The sequence below is a fragment of the Pleurodeles waltl genome, chromosome 10, assembly GCF_031143425.1.
Source record: "Pleurodeles waltl isolate 20211129_DDA chromosome 10, aPleWal1.hap1.20221129, whole genome shotgun sequence".
Classification (NCBI taxonomy): Eukaryota; Metazoa; Chordata; class Amphibia; order Caudata; family Salamandridae; genus Pleurodeles; species Pleurodeles waltl.
The window spans coordinates 252,794,805-252,820,582 of NC_090449.1; the positions used below are offsets into that span (position 1 = coordinate 252,794,805).

General features: G+C 45.7%; 1 protein-coding gene across 3 annotated transcripts in view; it reads left to right on the forward strand.

Moving 5' to 3' along the window:
- Positions 1-25,778, forward strand: part of XPO6 (exportin 6) — a 621,317-nt gene that overhangs the window by 190,325 nt on the left and 405,214 nt on the right. For all 3 annotated transcript variants that reach the window (XM_069210348.1, XM_069210346.1, XM_069210347.1), the window contains one exon: positions 132-241. In XM_069210348.1, coding sequence (XP_069066449.1) covers positions 132-241 — 110 coding nt within the window. The remainder of the gene's footprint in view (positions 1-131; positions 242-25,778) is intronic.

The following is a 25,778-nucleotide window of genomic DNA, read 5'->3' on the forward strand; positions in this document are numbered from 1 at the left end:
AGATCAAGAGCGGGGTTGAGATATAGGTGACTACAATGTTCCTTAGTAATGGTGTACATACAGCATGAGTACTGGGATTATTACTTTTCCTACACCTTGAAAATGTTTTATTGTTTGTATTCTCTTTTCAGCCCACACATGAAGGCTATTTCTCCTGTCTGGACATATGGTCCCAGTTTCTGGATTATCTTACCAATAAAATAAAGAGTCGTCTTGCCGAAAAAGAATCTGTGCTCACCAGGTAAACCACAAAGTGTTTCTGACGTGTAAGATTACATGTCCCGTTATCGTGTCTGCTCGGAAGTTGTACACTTCCACTTACTGTTGTGCTGAAAAAGATGGTATTCATGTTGGCCTAACCTAAAACTATTAAGTATCGTTTCCTACTGCCTCTATCCTTTTCGACTTGAAATTCTAATTGATGTCCTTCATTGATCTCCCTCCACCAACACAGGAAAAATAGGTGTGCATTGTCCTTCAAGACCCAAGCAATCAATCATCGTCCTGCAATGACTCAATGCAAAATTTTACCCTCAATTTTGCTACCAAAATATGTAGGCTTGTGTGTTTTTCTAATGTATTTATCATTTTATTCACTATCCTTATAGTATCTTGCCAAAATTGTACCAAGCCTGGACATGTAGCAAACATATGAATAATATTAACCTGCAGAGATGCACATTAAAATAATTACTTATTGTAATGTGGTATTAGAGTAATATTTGGACTCCACATGGAGGAAACTACCAAGGGTGTATATGGTGGCAGGATGAATATTTTTAGTGTAAGGGGAAGATGGTAGATCACCAAGATTTTTTCTGATGGCGGTATGATGCCTTTATGTTGTTATTTATAACATTATGGGGGTGACTGAATTGCTGCAAGTCCGTGGAAGATTCTAAGGATAGACACAGCCTGAGATAGTTGGTACTGGGTTGAGCTACAGTGTTTTATGTGTGGATTCTTTCTTTAGAATTAGCTTACAGGAGGGTGCTGAGAGAGGGGCACATACAAAACCCAAAATTGTAGATACATAAACCCAGGTCTTCCAAGTGACTTGATAGACAGCTTGAGCTTTTCTCTTGTCTAGTTAATGCAATTTGTATCCCCTAAGTGGGAAACTTCCTTGATATTGCTAAGTAACAATCAGTAATTTTGTTGCTGTTTATGGGTCCCATAGCTGTTCAGTGTCATGCACAGGGCTTTCCGAATGCTATTAACTGCAGTTACATCACAAGTGTTTGTTTTCAACTATAATGTAACATTGCGAGTTACTGGAGTTAGAACCTTCAGTCTATGTTCATTTCTTTATTTAGAAGGCAACAATAGCTGTCAAGGGGACGTTCTTATCCTCAATCATTGTCTATTTTAGGGGTGGGGGTGGGGAGGGCCTTTTCTGCAGACTTGCCAATTGCCAGTATGTGGTAGCTCGTTGAGTCCTGCGTAATATGCATATCAGAGGATCTGAAACTTAACCATATTGCCTCCAGCATAATCAGGCCCACTGGAATTATGCAACGGGGAGTGCCAAATTATGTGGCAAGAAAAGGAAAATTATGCGGTGAAGTGCACATTTTGTGATGGTGTTACTTACGTACTAATTGTTACACCTGTTAAAACTGTCTGTGCTTGCTTGCTCTTTATTAGTACAAGTCTAACACCCAAATATGGCAAAACGTAACAGTAAGGTGGTAAATCAACCTTTGCCATAGGACGTTCTACTGTGCAGCAGCACGTGTCGCTGTGTTTTTAGTAACTTATAAGCCTGTTTGAGGTAGAAACAAATCTTTTTCGTTCAAATCTGCAGATTATGCTGCAGATAATGGATTATGAGACAAATGCAGCAAAACCATAACTATGCGAAAATCGCTGTGGCTGCATAATCCAATAATTCCTGTGGCCCTGTGCATAATGCCGGAGTCAGCACCACTAAGTTGTAGACCCTAATTGTGACAGCCTGTCAAACCAGAACCAGCCACCATACAGCAGAGCCTCTGCTGGAGCAGGCTATGGTGCTATGAGTCACAATTATTCTGTTTTCTAGTTACTCAGGTTGATTATCGTTCATCAAAAGTAGCTCTCATGGAAAAGTTTAGGAACCTTTGGTCTACTTCTCGTCACTCATATCCCTTCATGGAAGAGCATTCCCATTGTTATAAATTATCTATCTTGAATTGTATATATTCTACTAGGAATTGTTCATAATGATTGTTCTCCCTTGCCTGTAGGGGCTCAGTGAAGAGGCAATGACAGTCGTTGAAGATAAATCATTTAATTATGTCAGTTCCTATAAGTTTGACTGACTGCCAAGAAAACGTCCATCCGGCATATTGACTGTAGAACAGTCCAGTAGAAAGCACTGCTGTTGCAGAGTATCCAGTTAAACTCTTGATTTGATGCTCATGCTTGACTCGTTACTTAAACAGAGAGAGCAGAAAGACACACAGTTCAGAAACGAATGTTCTGATCAGTACATTGGATACCATTATATAATTCCCTTCAATTGGCAGAGGATTTCTATGTCTTCACTTACTGCCAGTTTGGTTCATTTTTCAGTTAAGGTGGGTATTATAGCATCACCTTGATATAGTGATAGTTTATTGATCCACAGTGTTCAGCTTCTCTGCTTCTTATTCTTTCACTGAGTACATCATGTTGATGGTTTTACAGGCATCCTGGTTGGGGTTCTAATTCAATGTGCACTACAGTGTTTTCTAGTGTGTGTCCTGCAAGAAAACTGTACTCCATCTTTGCATGTTCATCAGTACTCCAAGACGCTCAATATCTCTGGATTCACTAATGCTTATATTGTAGAAGAACATAAATATATGCATTGCTTTAAAAAATAACGTTCACATGTTTTCTTTCCATTCATATTTTATTAAAATTATACCATGCATACATACATAAAGCAGCTTTTTCTCCTTTAAAGGAGAAAATATGCAAAGGCACTGTTTTCATAGCCCAGTACTGGTGTAAAATTTCACTGGAGCATGGCTGCATTTCTGCTCATGACCCTATTAACTTGTGGCAATTTGTTGTCTTATAGTAAAAAGAAACCAACCAAAGTTCCAACCCTACTACTTTACATACCTCCCCCCCCCCCTCAACACGGGCACCGTAGTTATAGTAAGGCCCTAGGTTCCATAGGAAAATTGTGTTTTGTTTTGCCAAAACCTTTGGTGCCGTTTGACACATCCTCACGAAAATTTCAAAACTAGTTTGTCACTCACTCCAGCTGCTGTCTGGAAAGTTTCAGCGTGATTTGTTGAGAGGTGGCCGAGAAAAATGGGAGGTTCCAAAATGCATTTTCCTATGCATTTTTCAATAGGGTTTGTAGAGACAACTACAGCCCAAACCGCAGAACGGAATTACATTACATTTATCAAGAAGCTACTTCTTTCTGCGGAGATCATGCTTTTTGGTATTTGGTGTAAATCCATTCAGTAGTTTTAGAATATTTAAAAGAATACCAAATTTGTATATTTAGGGATGCGAAGGCTCCACGGAGCCCTGAGATCTCATGCTGAGATCTGATTGGCTGCCAACACTTAAACCAGAAACAGTTGGCAGCCATTTTGGAACTCTGCCTCAGCTGAGTCCCTCAAAAAAAGGGTGGGTGGGGAGGGGCAGGTCTAGAATACCCTGACCCCTCTGACCTTGGTGCTAGGGTACCCCTTGGATGCTGCCTGGACAAAAAAAGGCAAATTATGGAGGATCTGCAATCCAGTGAAAATTTTAAAAAACAAACAAGTGCGATCTCCCATGTTTGTTTTGAATTTATTCCCCCGGCTTGGCCAGGTCCTGGGGGCATGCAGCACCTAAATAAAAAATAAAAAAAGGTGGTGGTGAACGGGGCCCCCCCTCCTAAGGCACTTTGGAGCCCCAGGGACTCCGCCTCCTAGAGGCTTTTGGAAAAATATTGGATGTGGGCCGCACACACCTCCCCTTTATTGAGCTCTAATGAGCTCTGGGGACCACCACCTCCCTGGGGCTTTTTTTTTTTTTAATGGAGGGGACCGCGGACCCCCCTCCTGGTGCTGTTTGAAGCCCCGTGGACCACCACCTCTCCGTAGCTAAGTTAAAAACTTTAAAGGGTCGGTCCATGTGGACCGTCCCGGGGACAACCATCTCCCTGGGGCCTATAAAGTAATTAAAACTGGGAGGGGGGCTGCGTGGCTACCCTCCCAACCATATACGACCCCAGGGCCATAACCTCCCTGGGGCAGCCTGTGCAAATTAAAGGAGGGGGGGGATGTGGCCCCCCTCCAAGAGCCATTAATGGCCCTGGGCACTGCCACCCCCCAGGACTGACTCCTACCGTCTCCTGTGGTGCCCACCCACAGGAAATAGCAGTTTGATCGCGCTTGGCGGGAGCTGTGACTGCTACCGCTAAGTTTGAGCAAACACTAACTCCGGTAAAACTGCTCGCGCTAGCTGGGAGCAGAGTATTCAATTGTTTCCCTGCATGCTGTCATGCGGGCAGGGAAACAGATGAAAGGCTTGCTTCCACGTGCAGGGAGGTGCATTTCTTGCAATGCCGGTTCCCGCAGCATGAGGGGAGCCTGCTGGGACAGAGGGGGTATTCAGGCTCCCCCTAAGGTCCCCATTGTTACACATTGGATGCCCTGAGTAGGTTGGGTGCTTATAAAGGGGAAAGGCTAAAGGACCTGCCCTGCGGCCAACCCCCACTGTGCACGGCCAGAGGCCGTACGTGTCACAGAGTTGGGTGATTATAGTGAATTGGTTGCAGGGGCCAGGCCCTGTGGCCACCCTTGGCCGTACACAGCCAAAAGCCGTGCGCAACGGTGGTTGGATTAACTTTAATTAAATATTACTTAATGGTAAAAAAGACATAGACCACTTAAAAAAAACAAAGGTTACAGGGACGTTATTGTTAGGTTTACATTTTACTCACACAAAACCAAAAAAATTGTGTTCATTATGTGCTAAAATGCTAGGTGGTATAATGGTTTAGCAAATAATGAACACAAGGAGATTTCCACCGAATAGAGGACATACAAATCGCTTGATAACAGCATGTGGGTTTATTAAAAACTGAAATCCTTAAGTGAGATTTTATGTGTAAGACTAATTAGATACTATATATCATTAACAGTTGTGAGAAGCCCTGATGAAGTCTGTGGGGAGATGTTTACCCAGACGAAACACATGTTGGCTTGGCTGTAGCTGTTAAAAGGAAACATTAAAGAAGATCATGAACATATCAAGTGGAACTTTGGACTTTGGCTCATATTAATACTTGTGTTTGGACTGGAGTGCTTCCGTTAGTATCTATGGAAAAATGAATAGGGCAAAAGAAAATTGGGACCCCCTGCCCCACTCTCTCCCCCAACCCCGCCCCCCCCCCTTTTTCCCTGCCCTTGCTTGACAGATCACCCCGAAACATTCCAGCCAGCAGCTGATGTGGCTGGCAAATTTTTGGGGAAACTTTTGTGAAGATTCGTCAACCGGCACCAAATATAGGCAAGTTAAAAAAAAAATAATAATAAAAAAAAAAAACGCTTTTTCTATCGAAACTAGGTCCTAACTACAAATACCTAGTGGCGACTAAATAAATTCAATCATCTTGGATATGTTCAGCCCATTACTAATCTAACTTACCCTAGATGACAGAGTACAGTATGTTCCAGGTACTCCATAGACGTGCAACTTAGGTTCAGGTAGGCCGGATTCCTGTTCCATTATCAGGGTAAACCATATCGGGTTCAAATATTTCCTGTTTAACTCTACTGCATGTAACTCTTGTGTGTGAATATACTGAAAATGTACCAAGCACCCTTTCCCCTCCTTGTGTTGAAATAAATTTATCTAGATGAGTTTGAGCTTACCTATTTTAAAGGTAATATTTGAATGCTAAGAGCATATCTGCCTTTTTGTCCTTGGGTGTGGGTTTGACAAATTCAGCGTTAATTGTTGTTCTGAGCGCATAATTTTAAGTGAATGCCTAACTAATTTACTTTTTCTGTGAACCTCGCTTTTACAATTGTACATGTTTGTAGTTAATTCTCTAGTAAAGAGCCCAAATAGATAAAAAGTATCTGCTTACAGTCTGTTATGATCATTCAACACTAAACTGATATTTTCCTTGAATGTGCACTCTGGAGAAAGCTGTGAGTGTCAGTTGGCTTGTAAATACTGAAGTTGAATGCAGTTTAAGCAGTTAGGAAATATGTATTTTACAATACAGCCCAAGATGATATCCTTTTTATAGCAGGACCATAAACCTAAGTAGAGACACCAATTACTTAAGTTCTTATCATAAATTGCCCCAAATAGAGTTCCTAGCTAGTAGTCCCAGTGGAACCTATGGCTGTTGCTTAAAAAAAAAAAAAAGCATTCATAGAACTTTTAATTAAATCTGAAGTCGCTATAATTCAAGACTAAACTCGGTGATGTAATGGTAAACTAGAAATATACTTCTATTAATTTTTGTCCTAATATTCATTCCCTAAAAACTTGTGTGTTAATACTGTAAAATATTGGTGTACAACTTTGTTGTCAAGTTGCACTAAAATTATATTGTCAGGCTGTATTGCTGAATCTTTCATCTTAGTAATAAAGTGAGATGTAGCTTTAATATAACGGTTGCAAAAATGTATATATATTCAGAACTGTCACTATTGTGGGACAGCCTGTCTATGTACATTTTTATCATGTATCTTTTTTTAGTAATTTAAACCACTTGTGCTCCTGGGTGTGGCAATGTAACATATTTGGCGGGAATGCTAATGTAACCTACGTGAAAAATATGGCTGGTAGACCAAGAACAAGTTTGAGTGATTGGGTTCATCCAGAAATACTGTTACCTGGGCTCCACTTTGATCTAACCGCCTATGGTATGTAAGGGCACTTATGAATTAACTGGGGATCTCAGAGTCCAAACCTATAAAAAAGGATATCCCACTGCTCACCATGCAAGCTGTAGTTCCACCCTTAGGAGTCCTTGGCAACTTCCCATTCCCCTTGCCTAGCAACTAGCACCGCAAGATAAGCTTGGTCTTAGGTACTGGAGTTCTTAGACGAGTCAAGGGTCCTTCAGGTTCAGTAAAATGGCATCTTATGAGTACTGGGAGCACCCACAGCAAGTTAATGCGACCATTGGTTTGGTTGATGGACAAAGTGACTGTCAGTTCAACTACCAATATCTCTAACAATGTGAGCTAAAATGATTCTTCAGATGTGTTCAGGTTCACAACAGCCTCCTTTAGCAAATGGAAGAGTGGCTGCCACCAGAGGATAAAGTGGTTATACTAGAGCAACAGTGGAGATAAGCAAAGGTCCCACAGCTCGAGTTTGTCAGAGTTGGTTCATGCTCACATTTTTAGGTCAAGCAGAGGCAGCGTGCAAGTGCTGTCTCTTGACATGTTGTAATCCCTTGGCCTGCCTTTCAAATTTCCCTTGATATTGTAGGTAAATACTTCACGTTTGTCCCGCCTTGAGGCTCTTCTGTTTCCGCTTTGCAGACTGACCATGTTACATGAATTATTGCATGATTGGCAGCATAGCTTAGTGTGGCACATTTTTTTTTTCTTCTTTTGCCTCACCACTTTGCTCTAGGTGGCCATATTTAGTTTCTTTGTGGTGTCCGATCACTTCATATGACTACGTAAAGTTTCATATAGTACAACCTCATGTTATTTTTTTTTAAATCAAAACAGCAGCATATTGCTCTTGTCTCCCCACCTCATAACCTGAATACACAGCATAAAACTTTACTCAAAACGGCCTTCATTTTTCAGCGTGGCGCCCGAAAGTGATAGAGAGTATGTTGAGTTCAACCTTGCAGGGTGCAGTACCTTATGTGGCTAAAAGAGGTCCCGAGGAACACCTAGTGACAGCCTGTGGTACTGCACCCTTTTCCCTGCTTTGTGTACATTACAGCAGTGAATGTGCTGTGCAAATATCACTCCACTGTATTAATTTTTTTTTAAATGCCATTTTCAATGCCAATAGCTTTAACTTTCACAATTGCGAGACCTATTGCATTGCAAATGCTTGTTTGACTTGTGAAGATCATGATGCAGCTCCTTGATCTGATGATCTCTTACTTTTTCCTGTGCCACAGCGACCTTTTGATTTTTGAGCAGTCTCAGTTCCTTGAACTGTCCTCATAATGATCCTTCCTGAAAACATCACCTTGGATCAGGTCACTGCACATTTCAGACACAGTGACGCTCCTTGTATGACAGTTGGGTCTTTCGTCCTTGCCAGAGGTCAAACAGCACAGCAGCTCCAAGGCCTTCCCAGGCTAAGGACATATTTGAAGCGATAATGGCACTGTTCCTGTTCCACTCCTGCCTCTTCTAATATGTAATGGTGCACAGGCTTCCTTTGTGTTTATCCTGTCTTTTGAATGAGGTATTGGCTAAATAAACAGTACTTATCCTGCTCACTTGGCCACAATTGTGCCGACAGACAGTGAGAGTAGCGGACGTTTAAAAAATTGCACATCTACAGTACTGGAGGGAACTTCCGTCTCGGTCCTGTCAGACAATTAGGTGGGCTTGCCTTGCTGTCCACAGTGAGACAAGTTTGAACTGGCAAAAGTGTGTTTATTAGCCATGTCTGGAGGATCGTTTCCAGGCGTAATGGTGTCAACACAGTATGGTGAAGGTGGGTTTCCCCTCTGCAGGACACACCTTTCACCCGAACTCCTGTAGATCAGGCTTCTTGATTTCTGCAGTAAAACCCAGGATCATTCTCCACAAAAGAAGATCTAAGTCACTGGAAGTGATGGGGTAGAAAGGATTTTCTTGAGGGATTCTGGCGCTTTGGTCTATGAATTCTACCTGCTTACTGTTAAATACACCCATGCACTGTTGGAGAATCTGCATATGGTAGTACTAAACCTGCAGAATCACTTGGAGTATAATTTTGCAGAGTTTGTCAGACTGACAACACTCTGCCAGGAAGACTTTCAGAGCAGGTTTGAACAACGTGGATTTGGTGCCAGGGCCACAGCATTGTCTGTTTTATTGAGAAGGCATGCCTGGCTCCATTCATCAGGCTTCTTGGGGGATGTCAATGCAATTTCGATAGACATTCCCTTTGATGGATCTTGGCTCATTGGCGATGAGGCTGACTCTGCCATTCAAAGAATTAATGCTGGGCCAGCCATGGATTGGTATTTAAGCCTGGCATCTCCAGCCTAAAACTAGCACGTACAATTCTGTATGTTTTATTGCTTCTCCAAAGAGCTACCATTTTGCCAGCCCATACAGGTGTCAAATCAGTTTCTAGGGCTGTACACAGATCATGACCAGTCCAAGTGCAAGCAGGCCCAGCATCCTCCCTCTTCTCTGACACCACCTGGAAAGCAAATTTGTTTTTCCTTGAAGAAGCACATACAACCAGTGGGTGGAAGAGTGTTGTCCTATCTAAAAGTCTGAAAAGCCATCACAATAGACCAGTTGGTCGCAGAAAATTGTAGAAATGGGCTATGCTTTTCCCGTACTTAAGCTCCAGCTCAGACCAGACCACCCCCACTGAGTCAGAGGGCCAGATTCCAACCTCCAAAGAGCTTTGGTCTTCATACCTGGAGATTGATTAGGGAAGCTGGGTTATTTACATCTGCCGCCAGAGGTGCTTAGCGTCATCCTTTCAGTCCTTCACCTCTCCACAATGTTTACCCCAGACAATGTAACCTTTTTGTACATGGTATGCAAAGGAGAATACTGAGCATTTCAAGGCACATCTTTCAGATGTTGTGCTTTTGTTGTTGCAGCTAGGTTGTGCACTGGGTAAAGTTAAAAGCTATGCTGCAACCTTATTGTTCTTTTTTTGATAGGTCAGCCATTCCTGTTCGAGTCCCAAATAGTATGAGTGTTTTGAAGGGGCTGTTGTACATGTTTAATCTTCCACCTTTCATTATTCTCCAATACTACCTTAATTAGGTTGTAACATTCTTGATAGGGGTCTCGTTTCAGCCATTGCATAGCAATTTCAGCTTTTGACTACAGTATTTTTGATGCCCACTACTTCAACTTGGTGCACAAGTCAACTCTAAGCACTGTGTTCCCATCTACCTTATTCCTCTCTACCCAGACAAGCTGGTTCTCAGTTTAAAAAAAAACAAAAAACCTTTGCTTTCTAAAGTAGTTAGTTCATTTCATATGTGGCAGTCCATTATACTTTGCTCATATATTTCTCCGTCCCACCCCACGAAGGCGGGTGAGAGGCTATAAAGGCTGTACCCTCATGCGGTGTTCAGCTACTACATTGACAGAACTAAACATTTACGATCTGGCGACCAGTTTTTTTGCCAAATATCAGCAGCAAAAAAGGTGTTCAGGAGGCACCAAAGAGGATTCTATTTCAGTGGATCATTCTTTATAATAAAATCTGTTATGCCCTTGCTAAAAAAAAGAACAAGTACTAGAAGGAATCCATGGTTGCGGTAGTAGAGTGAGGGTATCTGACTGTGTTGTAACAAAAGGAGTGCCCATAGTGGAATTATGGCATGTGGAGACATGGGCTTCTTTTCCTACGTTGGACAAGTGCTATTGCTTGGATTTGGAGTAAGAAGGCATACCCATGTATTTATTCACTGCTCAAAGACTTTGTGGTTTGACTGTTTCTTCAGGGGAATGGGGGTTCCTTTGGTGGTACCTTTTAAGAAGGTGAGAAATATGCAGATAGAAGTATGAAGAAGTAAGAAATGTTTTCTTACCTTTTAATAGAATATGTTCGATTGCATGTGTAGCTGCAGATACACATGCTGTGCATAGTCCGCCATCTAGTGTTGGGCATGGAGTGTTACAAGTTTTTCTTCGAAGAAGCTTTTTCGAGTCACAAGATCGAGTGACTCCTCCTCTCGGTGATAGTGCGCATGGGCATTGAGTCCTTTGTTAGATTGCTTTCTTTACGCTATCGGGTTCGGACGGGTACTATCTGAACTTATCGATCTTTTCCTTTAACGTCGGTATTGTTTTCGAACACGTTTTCTGACTACATTCGATCTGATTGTAGGGTCGGGATCGACTAAATGCCTTTTCAGGCCCCCGCGCTCTTGGGCCTACTGCGTCACAGGCTCATAGTTCAGACTCCATTTTGATTCTGCCCTCGGTGCCATGCCAAGTTTCCCTACACTAACCAACACTCGGTGTGTAACCTCTGCCTCTCCCCAGATCATGAAGAAGAAACCTGTGAGGCGTGAAAATCCTTCCGATCTAAAAAGACTTTACGGAATTGAAAAGCAAGACAGCTGGAGATGGCATTGAAGTCAACAGAACAAATGCCTGACATTTTCGGCGAGGAACAGACACAAACTGCCGTCTCCTTTGCAGACTCGGACTGAATCAGATCAGATCAGGACAGTCAAGTTATTCCTCTGTGCAGTACGTGAGTACACCATCCCCTCACCAAAAACAGTTAAAGTCACAGAAGGCCTTGGGTCCACCACTACTTGCCGGCCATCGTCGGACCGGAAAACTGCATGTCATCGACCAACCCTCGGGTTTGGTGTTGAAAAAGGCCAAAACACACTCCACCGAACACACCTGTTTTGGGATCGAGTCGCAAGATGGAAGCTTCCTCGTTGGAACCGAAACGGCTACATATCACCTCTGAGCCGAAACATCCCAGCTCCTCTTCGGAGCTAAAACATTCAAGCTCCTCTTCTGAGCCGATAAAACTTCCCTCTGCTTCAGAAACCAAATTTTCGGCCCGTTTAAAGCAGTCCATCACCAAGCTTTCAGAGCATTCATTTGTAGGAAGTAAACACGTTCCATCTCCAGAGGAGGCAATGGACATTAGACCCATTCTTGAGGTCATGGACCATAAACAGAGGAAAATACAGATCCAAAAGGATACAGGGAAAATTATTCCCTCTCCTCCGCCTATAACCAAAAATAAACAGTTTTTCCAAGAAAGTTTGGAACCTGGCCCTTCACCGGTGAAAATATTTAAACACAAGGAGAAGCCAAAGACAGTGCAACAACCTTCTCCGCCGCATTCACCTTTCCATTCCACTTCTCCACCACCTCCACCCACACTGTTTTCAGCACAATCTCCTGTTTCCTCACACGGGGATTATATGGGTGATAATTCTTATAATATGGATCCATGGGATATGTACGATTTTGATCCAATCCCATTTAACGACCCTGATCTGTATCCGACAAGGCCATCTCCACCTGAAGACACCACGGCCAATAATCAAGTTGTTGCCAGAGCAGCCACATACCCTAATGTGCAGATGCACTCGGAGCCCATAGAGGATGATTTCCTATTCAACACCCTTTCCTCTACACATAAACAGTACCAATGCTTGCCAGTGCTACCAGGCATGTTAAAACACGCTGATTACTTTTTAAAGAGCCAGCAAAGGCTAGGGTACTAACACCTAGGGTGGATAAAAAATATAAACCTGCACCATCAGATCTAATTTTTATATCACAATTGCCACCTGATTCTATCGTGGTCAGTGCAGCTAGGAAAAGGGCAAACAGTCAGTCCACGAGGGATGCTCCTCCCCCTGATAAAGCAGCAAATTTGATGCAGCCGGCAAAAGAGTGGAAACTCAAGCTGCAAATCAGTGGAGGATTGCCAACTCCCAAGCTCTTTTAGCCAGGTAAGACAGGGCCCATTGGGGCGAAATGCATGAGTTCCTTCAATATCTCCCTATAGAACACCAAAAAAGGGCACAGCAGGTAGTGGCAGAAGGACAAGCTATTGCCAACAATCAGATTAGATCCGCACTAGACGCAGCTGACTTTGCTGCTAAGGAAATTAATACTAGTGTGATGATCAGAAGGCATGCTTGGTTGAGGTCCTCAGGTTTCAAACCTGAAATACAGCAAGCGGTCCTTAATATGCCTTTTAATAAAAAGCATCTATTTGGACCTGAGGTGGATACCACCATTGAAAAATTAAAAAAGGACTCCAATCCAGCAAAGGCCCATTACACAACACCTTTTCGGGGCACTTTTAGTAAGCCACAATTCAGAGGAGGTTTTAAACCTCAAACATCAGAGGCCTCTACGTCCCAACAAAAACAGGGACAACAATATTATTCCAGGGGATCTTTCAGGGGCTCGTATAGAGGACACAATTTCAGAAGTAGGGGCAAGTCCACTGCCACAAGAGGTGCCTCCACCTCATCAAAGCAGTGACTTTTGAATTTCTTTCCATCCCCACACAGCACACATCTCCTGTGGGAGGAAGACTGCAATATATCCACAGTCATTGGCAACAAATTATATCTGATCAATGGGTACTGTCAATTATCCACAATGTTTATTGCCCATACTCTTACCTACCTACAGGCTTCTCATCAGTCCTTCCCATACTACAGTCTGAATTGTTGCAATCTTTCCTCACTGTGGAATTAATTGTCACATTGAACCCTCTGAGTGGCCTAGTTATTTTACATGGAAAACGCAATAGTTTCTTAAATCAAACACAAGAGTGGCTTTTGTACATTGCATATCCTGAACACATGTATTTCAAGGTGCTCTTACAAGTAATATTGAGTAAAAAGGAGGCAAAATGAAATAAAACAATTGCCAAGGATCACACAGTTTGCCCAAGTGAGGAAGTCGGGATTGATTCTAGGATTTATCATTTCAAATTGTGCAATTCCTTTTCAGTCCAATTAATACTGAAGTTATTTATTTTTTACACTCGACTCTCCCAAGGTAGTGCAAGTAAGTAAATGAGGCTTATCTGAAGGTGCGGCAGAGAGACAACGATTCAAATATATCATTACATCGTATTGTAAAATCTGACTCTTCGGGAGACTAGGGGCTTAGTTTAGAGGGCGGTATGGGTTGAAAACCTCAAAACATTTCCATGACTCGTTGACAACACTATGTACATGCAGCAAAATGCCACTGTTGGCATGGTTGCCCCTCACTTTTTCCCTAGTGTTGATGCATATTTTGATTGAACATGTGCTGGGATCCTGCTAACCAGGCCCCAGCACCAGTGTTCTTTCCCTAAAACTGTACCTTTGTTTCCACAATTGGCACAGCCCTGGCACACAGTTAAGTCCCTTGTAAAAGGTACCCATGGTACCAAGGGCCCTGTGGCCAGGGAAGGTCCCCAAGGGCTGCAGCATGTATATGCCACCCTGGGGGAATCCCTCACTCCGCCCATGCACTTAGCCTTGCAGCTTGTGTGTGCAGAAAAAGGCAAAGTCGACATGGCACCCCTCTCACGGTGCCATGTCCCCAAAATAACTGATTTCGCATAGGTAAGTCACCCCTCTAGCAGGCATTGCAGCCCTAAGGCAGGATGCACTATACCACAGGTGAGGGCATAGCTGCATGAGCAATATGCCCCTACAATGTCTAAGTCAATTCTTATACATTGTAAGAGCAGGGTAGCCATCTTGAGTATATGGTCTGGGAGCCTGTCATTACTAACTCCACAGCACCATAATGGCTAAATTAAATACTGGGAAGTTTGGCATCAACCTTCTCAGCACAATAAACTCACACTGATGCTAGTGTGGGATTTATTGAAAAATGCACACAGAGGGCATCTTAGAGATGCCACCTGTATGTTAGCCAACCTGGTAATTTTGGATAACCTCTAAAATGCCTCTAAATTTAATATTTAAGGCTCCCTGAACCAAGCTAGGCAGAGTCCTGACGATCTCAAGAAAAGAGACTGCTGAGCTGAAAACCCAGCAGAGGAGAAGAGGAGACAACTGACTTGTCCCCATCCCTACCAGCCCGTCTCCTGCTTCAAAGACCGTGCAAAAGAAAAGTGACGTGTTCTGCAGGAACAGCGACCCCTGAAAAGCCTCCAGAGGACTGCCTGCATCACAGAAGACCAAGAAACTCCTGTGGACAGCGGACCTGTCCAAGAAGAAGAAGAAACTACTTCCAAGGGACTCCCACCTCATTCCAGAAACGCGAGTCCAAAACTAATCGGCACCTCGCGACCGCAGCCCGTGTCCAGGTGGCACAAATATCCAGAGAGAATCCCCCGGCGATTCCGACTGTGTCCACCATGGGCTGACCTCCCCACCACTCCACGACGACACCTGCAGAGGGAATCCCGAGGACCCCCCTGACCGTGACTGCCTGGGACGAAGATATCCGACGCATGGAGAAGCACTGCACCCGCAGCCCCTAGACTCCAGAGAAACCGACCTCCGGGGCAGCAGTGACCAGCAGGCGGCCCTCCTCCCTATCCAGTTGGTGGCTTGCCCGAGGAGACCCCTGTGCCTTACATGCAGTGCCTGAGTTAAGCCCGGGGTCCTCCCATAGAGTTCCATTGGGAACCCGACGCCCTGTTTACATCCGCCTGCCCCCGTGCCGCTGAGGGTGCGTGTTTAGTGTCTACTTCGGGCCCCCCCCAGTGCTCCTCTAAACCACCCTGATCTGCCCCCCGATAACACGGGTACTTACCTGCAAGCAGACCGGAACCAGAGTACACTCCGTCTCCATAGGGCCCACATTATTTTGGCTCCTCTTTGACCTCTGCACCTAACCGGCCCTGTGTTGGTGGTGCTGGGTGTTTGGGGTTATCTTGAAACCCCAGCGGTGAGCTACCTAGGCCCCAAAGACTGAATCTGTCAGTTGGTTATTTACCTCCAAAACTGTACATTATTTTCCTCCCCCAGAAACTGTTGAAAATTGCAGTGTCCACTTTTTAAATCGCTTTTTGCCATTTTAAGAAAAACTGTGTACATAGTTGATTCCATTCAAAGTCCTGGTTATACATATGTAAAGTACCTTGCATTTGATGTACTTACCTGCAAATTTAGTCTTGTGGTTCTAGAAATAAATTAAGAAAGCATGTTTTTCTATATAAAATCCTATTGGTCTGGCGTTAAGTCAACGAGTGTGTGTTTCTTCTATTGCTTGTGCATGTACAACAAATGCTTAATACTAACCTCTTATAAGCCTAACTGCTCGACCACATTACCACAAATAGAGCATTAGTATTATTGCCTCTGGGGAACCCCTGGACTCTGCGCATGCTATATCTCATTTTGATTTAGTATATAGAGCCAGCTTCCTACATTGGTGGATCAGCGGTGGGGTCTACGACTTAGCATTTGCTGGACTACTCAGCCAATACCTGATCACACAACAAAATTCCAAAATTGCCTCTAGAAAACAGATTTTTGAATTTTGACTATTTTTCTAACTTTTTAAAAGTCCTGTTAGGGCCTTGGTTAAGTCCCTTTTAGCATCTATTTAAGTTTAAAAGTTACTGTAAAGTTAGGATCTAGTTACTAGAAGTAGTTTTAGTTACTAAAAAAGTAATCCCCACTTTAGAGACATAATGAATGCTCAGAGGACATAGTGATGGATCTCAACCTCATTCCTTACCTCCATCTAGGGATGGCAGAGCTAAGGTCCCTCTGCAAGCTAAGAAAGATTTGAACTGGTTCCAACCTGTAAGGAAATGCCTCCTTGGCATGGTTGCCCCCTGACTTTTTGCCTTTGCTGATGCTATGTTTACAATTGAAAGTGTGCTGAGGCCTGCTAACCAGGCCCCAGCACCAGTGTTCTTTCCCTAACCTGTACTTTTGTATCCACAATTGGCAGACCCTGGCATCCAGATAAGTCCCTTGTAACTGGTACTTCTAGTACCAAGGGCCCTGATGCCAAGGAAGGTCTCTAAGGGCTGCAGCATGTCTTATGCCACCCTGGAGACCTCTCACTCAGCACAGACACACTGCTTGCCAGCTTGTGTATGCTAGTGAGGACAAAACGAGTAAGTCGACATGGCACTCCCCTCAGGGTGCCATGCCAGCCTCTCACTGCCTATGCAGTATAGGTAAGACACCCCTCTAGCAGGCCTTACAGCCCTAAGGCAGGGTGCACTATACCATAGGTGAGGGTACCAGTGCATGAGCATGGTACCCCTACAGTGTCTAAACAAAACCTTAGACATTGTAAGTGCAGGGTAGCCATAAGAGTATATGGTCTGGGAGTCTGTCAAACACGAACTCCACAGCACCATAATGGCTACACTGAAAACTGGGAAGTTTGGTATCAAACTTCTCAGCACAATAAATGCACACTGATGCCAGTGTACATTTTATTGTAAAATACACCACAGAGGGCACCTTAGAGGTGCCCCCTGAAACTTAACCGACTATCTGTGTAGGCTGACTAGTTCCAGCAGCCTGCCACACTAGAGACATGTTGCTGGCCCCATGGGGAGAGTGCCTTTGTCACTCTGAGGCCAGTAACAAAGCCTGCACTGGGTGGAGATGCTAACACCTCCCCCAGGCAGGAGCTGTAACACCTGGCGGTGAGCCTCAAAGGCTCACCCCTTTGTCACAGCACCGCAGGACACTCCAGCTAGTGGAGTTGCCCGCCCCCTCCGGCCCGGCCCCCACTTTTGGCGGCAAGGCCGGAGAAAATAATGAGAATAACAAGGAGGAGTCACTGGCCAGTCAGGACAGCCCCTAAGGTGTCCTGAGCTGAGGTGACTCTAACTTTTAGAAATCCTCCATCTTGCAGATGGAGGATTCCCCCAATAGGGTTAGGATTGTGACCCCCTCCCCTTGGGAGGAGACACAAAGAGGGTGTACCCACCCTCAGGGCTAGTAGCCATTGGCTACTAACCCCCCAGACCTAAACACGCCCTTAAATTTAGTATTTAAGGGCTACCCTGAACCCTAGAAAATTAGATTCCTGCAAACTACAAGAAGAAGGACTGCCTAGCTGAAAACCCCTGCAGCGGAAGACCAGAAGACGACAACTGCCTTGGCTCCAGAAACTCACCGGCCTGTCTCCTGCCTTCCAAAGATCCTGCTCCAGCGACGCCTTCCAAAGGGACCAGCGACCTCGACATCCTCTGAGGACTGCCCCTGCTTCGAAAAGACAAGAAACTCCCGAGGACAGCGGACCTGCTCCAAGAAAAGCTGCAACTTTGTTTCCAGCAGCTTTAAAGAACCCTGCAAGCTCCCCGCAAGAAGCGTGAGACTTGCAACACTGCACCCGGCGACCCCGACTCGGCTGGTGGAGATCCGACACCTCAGGAGGGACCCCAGGACTACTCTGATACTGTGAGTACCAAAACCTGTCCCCCCTGAGCCCCCCCAGCGCCGCCTGCAGAGGGAATCCCGAGGCTTCCCCTGACCGCGACTCTTTGAACCTAAAGTCCCGACGCCTGGGAGAGGCCCTGCACCCGCAGCCCCCAGGACCTGAAGGACCGGACTTTCACTGGAGGAGTGACCCCCAGGAGTCCCTCTCCCTCGCCCAAGTGGAGGTTTTCCCGAGGAACCCCCCCCTTGCCTGCCTGCAGCGCTGAAGAGATCCCGAGATCTCTCATAGACTAACATTGCGAACCCGACGCTTGTTTCTACACTGCACCCGGCCGCCCCCGCGCCGCTGAGGGTGAAATTTCTGTGTGGACTTGTGTCCCCCCCGGTGCCCTACAAAACCCCCCTGGTCTGCCCTCCGAAGACGCGGGTACTTACCTGCAAGCAGACCGGAACCGGGGCACCCCCTTCTCTCCATTCTAGCCTATGTGTTTTGGGCACCACTTTGAACTCTGCACCTGACCGGCCCTGAGCTGCTGGTGTGGTGACTTTGGGGTTGCTCTGAACCCCCAACGGTGGGCTACCTTGGACCAAGAACTGAACCCTGTAAGTGTCTTACTTACCTGGTAAAACTAACAAATACTTACCTCCCCTAGGAACTGTGAAAATTGCACTAAGTGTCCACTTTTAAAACAGCTATTTGTGAATAACTTGAAAAGTATACATGCAATTTTGATGATTTGAAGTTCCTAAAGTACTTACCTGCAATACCTTTCGAATGAGCTATTACATGTAGAATTTGAACCTGTGGTTCTTAAAATAAACTAAGAAAAGATATTTTTCTATATAAAAACCTATTGGCTGGATTTGTCTCTGAGTGTGTGTACCTCATTTATTGTCTATGTGTATGTACAACAAATGCTTAACACTACTCCTTGGATAAGCCTACTGCTCGACCACACTACCACAAAATAGAGCATTAGTATTATCTCTTTTTACCACTATTTTACCTCTAAGGGGAACCCTTGGACTCTGTGCATGCTATTCCTTACTTTGAAATAGCACATACAGAGCCAACTTCCTACATTGGTGGATCAGCGGTGGGGTACAAGACTTTGCATTTGCTGGACTACTCAGCCAATACCTGATCACACGACAAATTCCAAAATTGTCATTAGAAATTGATTTTTGCAATTTTGAAAAGTTTTCTAAATTCTTAAAAGACCTGCTAGGGCCTTGTGTTAGATCCTGTTTAGCATTTCTTTTAGAGTTTAAAAGTTTGTAAAAGTTTGAATTAGATTCTAGAACCAGTTGTAGATTCTTAAAAAGTATTCCAACTTTTAGAAGCATAATGTCTAGCACAGATGTGAATGTGGTGGAACTCGACACCACACCTTACCTCCATCTACAGATGAGAGAGCTAAGGTCACTCTGTAAACTAAAGAAAATAGCAATGGGCCCCAAACCTACCAAAGTACAGCTCCAGGAGCTTTTGGCAGAGATTGAAAAGGCCAACCCCTCTGAGGATGGCAACTCAGAGGATGAAGATAGTGACTTGGAGGGAAATTCCCCCCCTCCAGTCCTACTTAGGGAGAGCAGGGCTTCTCAAGCCCTGACTCCACAAATAATAGTCAGAGATGCTGGTTCCCTCACAGGAGGGACCAACAACTCTGAAATCACTGAGGATAACTCCAGTGAAGAGGACATCCAGTTAGCCAGGATGGCCAAAAGATTGGCTTTGGAAAGACAGATCCTAGCCATAGAGAGGGAAAGACAAGAGATGGGCCTAGGACCCATCAATGGTGGCAGCAACATAAATAGGGTCAGAGATTCTCCTGACATGTTGAAAATCCCCAAAGGGATTGTAACTAAATATGAAGATGGTGATGACATCACCAAATGGTTCACAGCTTTTGAGAGGGCTTGTGTAACCAGAAAAGTGAACAGATCTCACTGGGGTGCTCTCCTTTGGGAAATGTTCACAGGAAAGTGTAGGGATAGACTCCTCACACTCTCTGGACAAGATGCAGAATCTTATGACCTCATGAAGGGTACCCTGATTGAGGGCTTTGGATTCTCCACTGAGGAGTACAGGATTAGGTTCAGGGGGGCTCAAAAATCCTCGAGCCAGACCTGGGTTGACTTTGTTGACTACTCAGTGAAAACACTAGATGGTTGGATTCAAGGCAGTGGTGTAAGTAATTATGATGGGCTGTACAATTTATTTGTGAAAGAACACCTGTTAAGTAATTGTTTCAATGATAAACTGCATCAGCATCTGGTAGACCTAGGACCAATTTCTCCCCAAGAATTGGGAAAGAAGGCGGACCATTGGGTCAAGACAAGGGTGTCCAAGACTTCAACAGGGGGTGACCAAAAGAAAGGGGTCACAAAGACTCCCCAGCAGAAGGGTGATGAGACAACCAAAACTAAAAATAGTAAAGAGTCTTCTACAGGCCCCCAAAAACCTGCACAGGAGGGTGGGCCCAGAGCCTCTTCACAAAACAATGGGTACAAGGGTAAAAACTTTGATCCCAAAAAGGCCTGGTGTCATAGCTGTAAACAGCATGGACACCAAACTGGAGACAAGGCCTGTCCCAAGAAAGGTTCCACTCCAAACTCCCATCCAGGTAACACTGGTATGGCTAGTCTCCAAGTGGGATCAACAGTGTGCCCAGAGCAAATCAGGGTCCACACTGAAGCTACTCTAGTTTCTGAGGGTGGGGTGGATTTAGCCACACTAGCTGTCTGGCCGCCTAACATGCAAAAATACAGACAGCAACTCTTAATTAATGGGACTAGAATAGAGGGCCTGAGGGATACAGGTGCCAGTGTCACCATGGTGACAGAGAAACTGGTTTCCCCTGGCCAATACCTGACTGGAAAAACTTACACAGTCACCAACGCTGACAATCAGAGAAAAGTACATCCCATGGCAATGGTTACTTTAGAATGGGGAGGGGTCAATGGCCTGAAACAGGTGGTGGTCTCCTCAAATATCCCAGTGGACTGTCTGCTTGGAAATGACCTGGAGTCCTCAGCATGGGCTGAGGTAGAGCTAAAAACCCATGCAGCAATGCTGGGTATCCCTGAACTGGTGTGTGTGAAAACAAGAGCACAGTGCAAGGCACAGGGTGAAAAAGTAGAGCTGGAGTCTGGAAAAATGGCCCAGCCTACCAAGAGAACAGGAAAGTCAGTTGGGAAACCAACTGCAACACAGCAAAAGAAAGGGAACCTCTCTTCTCAGGAAGAAGTTCTGCCCTCTGAGGGAACTGAGCCTTTGGAGCTTGAACCTTATCAGGTTGAGCTCTTAGGCCCAGGGGGACCCTCAAGGGAAGAGCTGTGTAAGGGACAAGAAACCTGTCCCTCTCTTGAAGGCCTTAGGCAGCAAGCTGCTGAAGAGTCCAAAGGCAAGAAAAATGGAACACATAGGGTCTATTGGGAAGATGGGCTCCTGTACACTGAGGCCAGAGACCCCAAACCTGGTGCCACTAGGAGAGTGGTAGTGCCTCAGCTGTTCAGAGAGTTCATCCTAACATTGGCCCATGACATTCCCCTTGCTGGACATTTGGGACAAACCAAGACGTGGGAGAGGTTAGTCAACCACTTCTACTGGCCCAATATGTCCAACATGGTTAAGGAGTTTTGCCTCTCCTGCCCCACCTGTCAAGCCAGTGGTAAGACAGGTGGGCATCCAAAGGCCCCCCTCATTCCACTTCCAGTGGTGGGGGTGCCCTTTGAAAGAGTGGGTGTGGACATAGTTGGTCCACTAGAACCTCCCACAGCCTCAGGAAATATGTATATCCTGGTAGTAGTGGATCATGCTACCAGGTATCCTGAAGCTATTCCCCTTAGGTCGACTACTGCCCCTGCAGTAGCCAAGGCCCTCATTGGTATCTTTACCAGAGTGGGTTTCCCTAAGGAGGTGGTGTCTGACAGAGGTACCAACTTCATGTCAGCATACCTAAAGCACATGTGGAATGAGTGTGGAGTGACTTATAAATTCACTACACCCTACCATCCACAAACTAATGGCTTAGTTGAGAGATTCAACAAGACATTAAAAGGCATGATCATGGGGCTCCCAGAAAAACTCAAAAGGAGATGGGATGTCCTCCTGCCATGTCTGCTTTTCGCTTACAGGGAGGTACCACAGAAGGGAGTAGGGTTCTCACCCTTTGAACTTCTGTTTGGTCATCCTGTAAGGGGACCACTTGCCCTTGTTAAAGAAGGCTGGGAGAGACCTCTCCATGAGCCTAAACAGGACATAGTGGACTATGTACTTGGCCTTCGCTCTAGAATGGCAGAGTACATGGAAAAGGCAACCAAAAACCTTGAGGCCAGCCAACAGCTCCAGAAGTTTTGGTATGACCAAAAGGCTGCACTGGTTGAGTTCCAACCAGGGCAGAAAGTCTGGGTTCTGGAGCCTGTGGCTCCCAGGGCACTCCAGGACAAATGGAGTGGCCCTTACCCAGTACTAGAGAGGAAGAGTCAGGTCACCTACTTGGTGGACCTGGGCACAAGCAGGAGCCCCAAAAGGGTGATCCATGTAAACCGCCTTAAGCTCTTCCACGACAGGGCTGATGTCAATCTGTTGATGGTAACAGATGAGGATCAGGAGGCAGAGAGTGAACCTCTCCCTGATCTTCTGTCATCAGACCCAAAAGATGGTACAGTAGATGGAGTGATCTACTCAGACACCCTCTCTGGCCAACAGCAAGCTGATTGTAGGAGAGTCCTACAACAGTTTCCTGAACTCTTCTCCTTAACCCCTGGTCAGACACACCTGTGTACCCATGATGTGGACACAGGAGACAGCCTGCCTGTCAAAAACAAAATCTTCAGACAGTCTGACCATGTTAAGGAAAGCATCAAGGTGGAAGTCCACAAGATGCTGGAATTGGGAGTAATTGAGCGCTCTGACAGCCCCTGGGCTAGCCCAGTGGTCTTAGTCCCCAAACCTCACACCAAAGATGGAAAGAAAGAGATGAGGTTTTGTGTGGACTACAGAGGGCTCAATTCTGTCACCAAGACAGATGCCCATCCAATTCCAAGAGCTGATGAGCTCATTGATAAATTAGGTGCTGCCAAATTTCTAAGTACCTTTGACTTGACAGCAGGGTACTGGCAAATAAAAATGGCACCTGGAGCAAAAGAAAAGACAGCATTCTCCACACCTGATGGGCATTATCAGTTCACTGTTATGCCCTTTGGTTTAAAGAATGCCCCTGCCACCTTCCAAAGGTTGGTGAATCAAGTCCTTGCTGGCTTGGAGTCCTTTAGCACAGCTTATCTGGATGATATTGCTGTCTTTAGCTCCACCTGGCAGGATCACCTGGTCCACCTGAGGAAGGTTTTGAAGGCTCTGCAATCTGCAGGCCTCTCTATCAAGGCATCCAAATGCCAGATAGGGCAGGGAACTGTGGTTTACTTGGGACACCTTGTAGGTGGAGGCCAAGTTCAGCCACTCCAACCCAAGATCCAGACTATTCTGGACTGGGTAGCTCCAAAAACCCAGACTCAAGTCAGGGCATTCCTTGGCTTGACTGGGTATTACAGGAGGTTTGTGAAGGGATATGGATCCATTGTGACAGCCCTCACTGAACTCACCTCCAAGAAAATGCCCAAGAAAGTAAACTGGACTGTGGAATGCCAACAGGCCTTTGACACCCTGAAACAGGCAATGTGCTCAGCACCAGTTCTCAAAGCTCCAGATTATTCTAAGCAGTTCATTGTGCAGACTGATGCCTCTGAACATGGGATAGGGGCAGTTTTGTCCCAAACAAATGATGATGGCCTTGACCAGCCTGTTGCTTTCATTAGCAGGAGGTTACTCCCCAGGGAGCAGCGTTGGAGTGCCATTGAGAGGGAGGCCTTTGCTGTGGTTTGGTCCCTGAAGAAGCTGAGACCATACCTCTTTGGGACTCACTTCCTAGTTCAAACTGACCACAGACCTCTCAAATGGCTGATGCAAATGAAAGGTGAAAATCCTAAACTGTTGAGGTGGTCCATCTCCCTACAGGGAATGGACTTTATAGTGGAACACAGACCTGGGACTGCCCATGCCAATGCAGATGGCCTTTCCAGGTTCTTCCACTTAGAAAATGAAGACTCTCTTGGGAAAGGTTAGTCTCATCCTCTTTCGTTTGGGGGGGGGTTGTGTAAGGAAATGCCTCCTTGGCATGGTTGCCCCCTGACTTTTTGCCTTTGCTGATGCTATGTTTACAATTGAAAGTGTGCTGAGGCCTGCTAACCAGGCCCCAGCACCAGTGTTCTTTCCCTAACCTGTACTTTTGTATCCACAATTGGCAGACCCTGGCATCCAGATAAGTCCCTTGTAACTGGTACTTCTAGTACCAAGGGCCCTGATGCCAAGGAAGGTCTCTAAGGGCTGCAGCATGTCTTATGCCACCCTGGAGACCTCTCACTCAGCACAGACACACTGCTTGCCAGCTTGTGTATGCTAGTGAGGACAAAACGAGTAAGTCGACATGGCACTCCCCTCAGGGTGCCATGCCAGCCTCTCACTGCCTATGCAGTATAGGTAAGACACCCCTCTAGCAGGCCTTACAGCCCTAAGGCAGGGTGCACTATACCATAGGTGAGGGTACCAGTGCATGAGCATGGTACCCCTACAGTGTCTAAACAAAACCTTAGACATTGTAAGTGCAGGGTAGCCATAAGAGTATATGGTCTGGGAGTCTGTCAAACACGAACTCCACAGCACCATAATGGCTACACTGAAAACTGGGAAGTTTGGTATCAAACTTCTCAGCACAATAAATGCACACTGATGCCAGTGTACATTTTATTGTAAAATACACCACAGAGGGCACCTTAGAGGTGCCCCCTGAAACTTAACCGACTATCTGTGTAGGCTGACTAGTTCCAGCAGCCTGCCACACTAGAGACATGTTGCTGGCCCCATGGGGAGAGTGCCTTTGTCACTCTGAGGCCAGTAACAAAGCCTGCACTGGGTGGAGATGCTAACACCTCCCCCAGGCAGGAGCTGTAACACCTGGCGGTGAGCCTCAAAGGCTCACCCCTTTGTCACAGCACCGCAGGACACTCCAGCTAGTGGAGTTGCCCGCCCCCTCCGGCCCGGCCCCCACTTTTGGCGGCAAGGCCGGAGAAAATAATGAGAATAACAAGGAGGAGTCACTGGCCAGTCAGGACAGCCCCTAAGGTGTCCTGAGCTGAGGTGACTCTAACTTTTAGAAATCCTCCATCTTGCAGATGGAGGATTCCCCCAATAGGGTTAGGATTGTGACCCCCTCCCCTTGGGAGGAGACACAAAGAGGGTGTACCCACCCTCAGGGCTAGTAGCCATTGGCTACTAACCCCCCAGACCTAAACACGCCCTTAAATTTAGTATTTAAGGGCTACCCTGAACCCTAGAAAATTAGATTCCTGCAAACTACAAGAAGAAGGACTGCCTAGCTGAAAACCCCTGCAGCGGAAGACCAGAAGACGACAACTGCCTTGGCTCCAGAAACTCACCGGCCTGTCTCCTGCCTTCCAAAGATCCTGCTCCAGCGACGCCTTCCAAAGGGACCAGCGACCTCGACATCCTCTGAGGACTGCCCCTGCTTCGAAAAGACAAGAAACTCCCGAGGACAGCGGACCTGCTCCAAGAAAAGCTGCAACTTTGTTTCCAGCAGCTTTAAAGAACCCTGCAAGCTCCCCGCAAGAAGCGTGAGACTTGCAACACTGCACCCGGCGACCCCGACTCGGCTGGTGGAGATCCGACACCTCAGGAGGGACCCCAGGACTACTCTGATACTGTGAGTACCAAAAC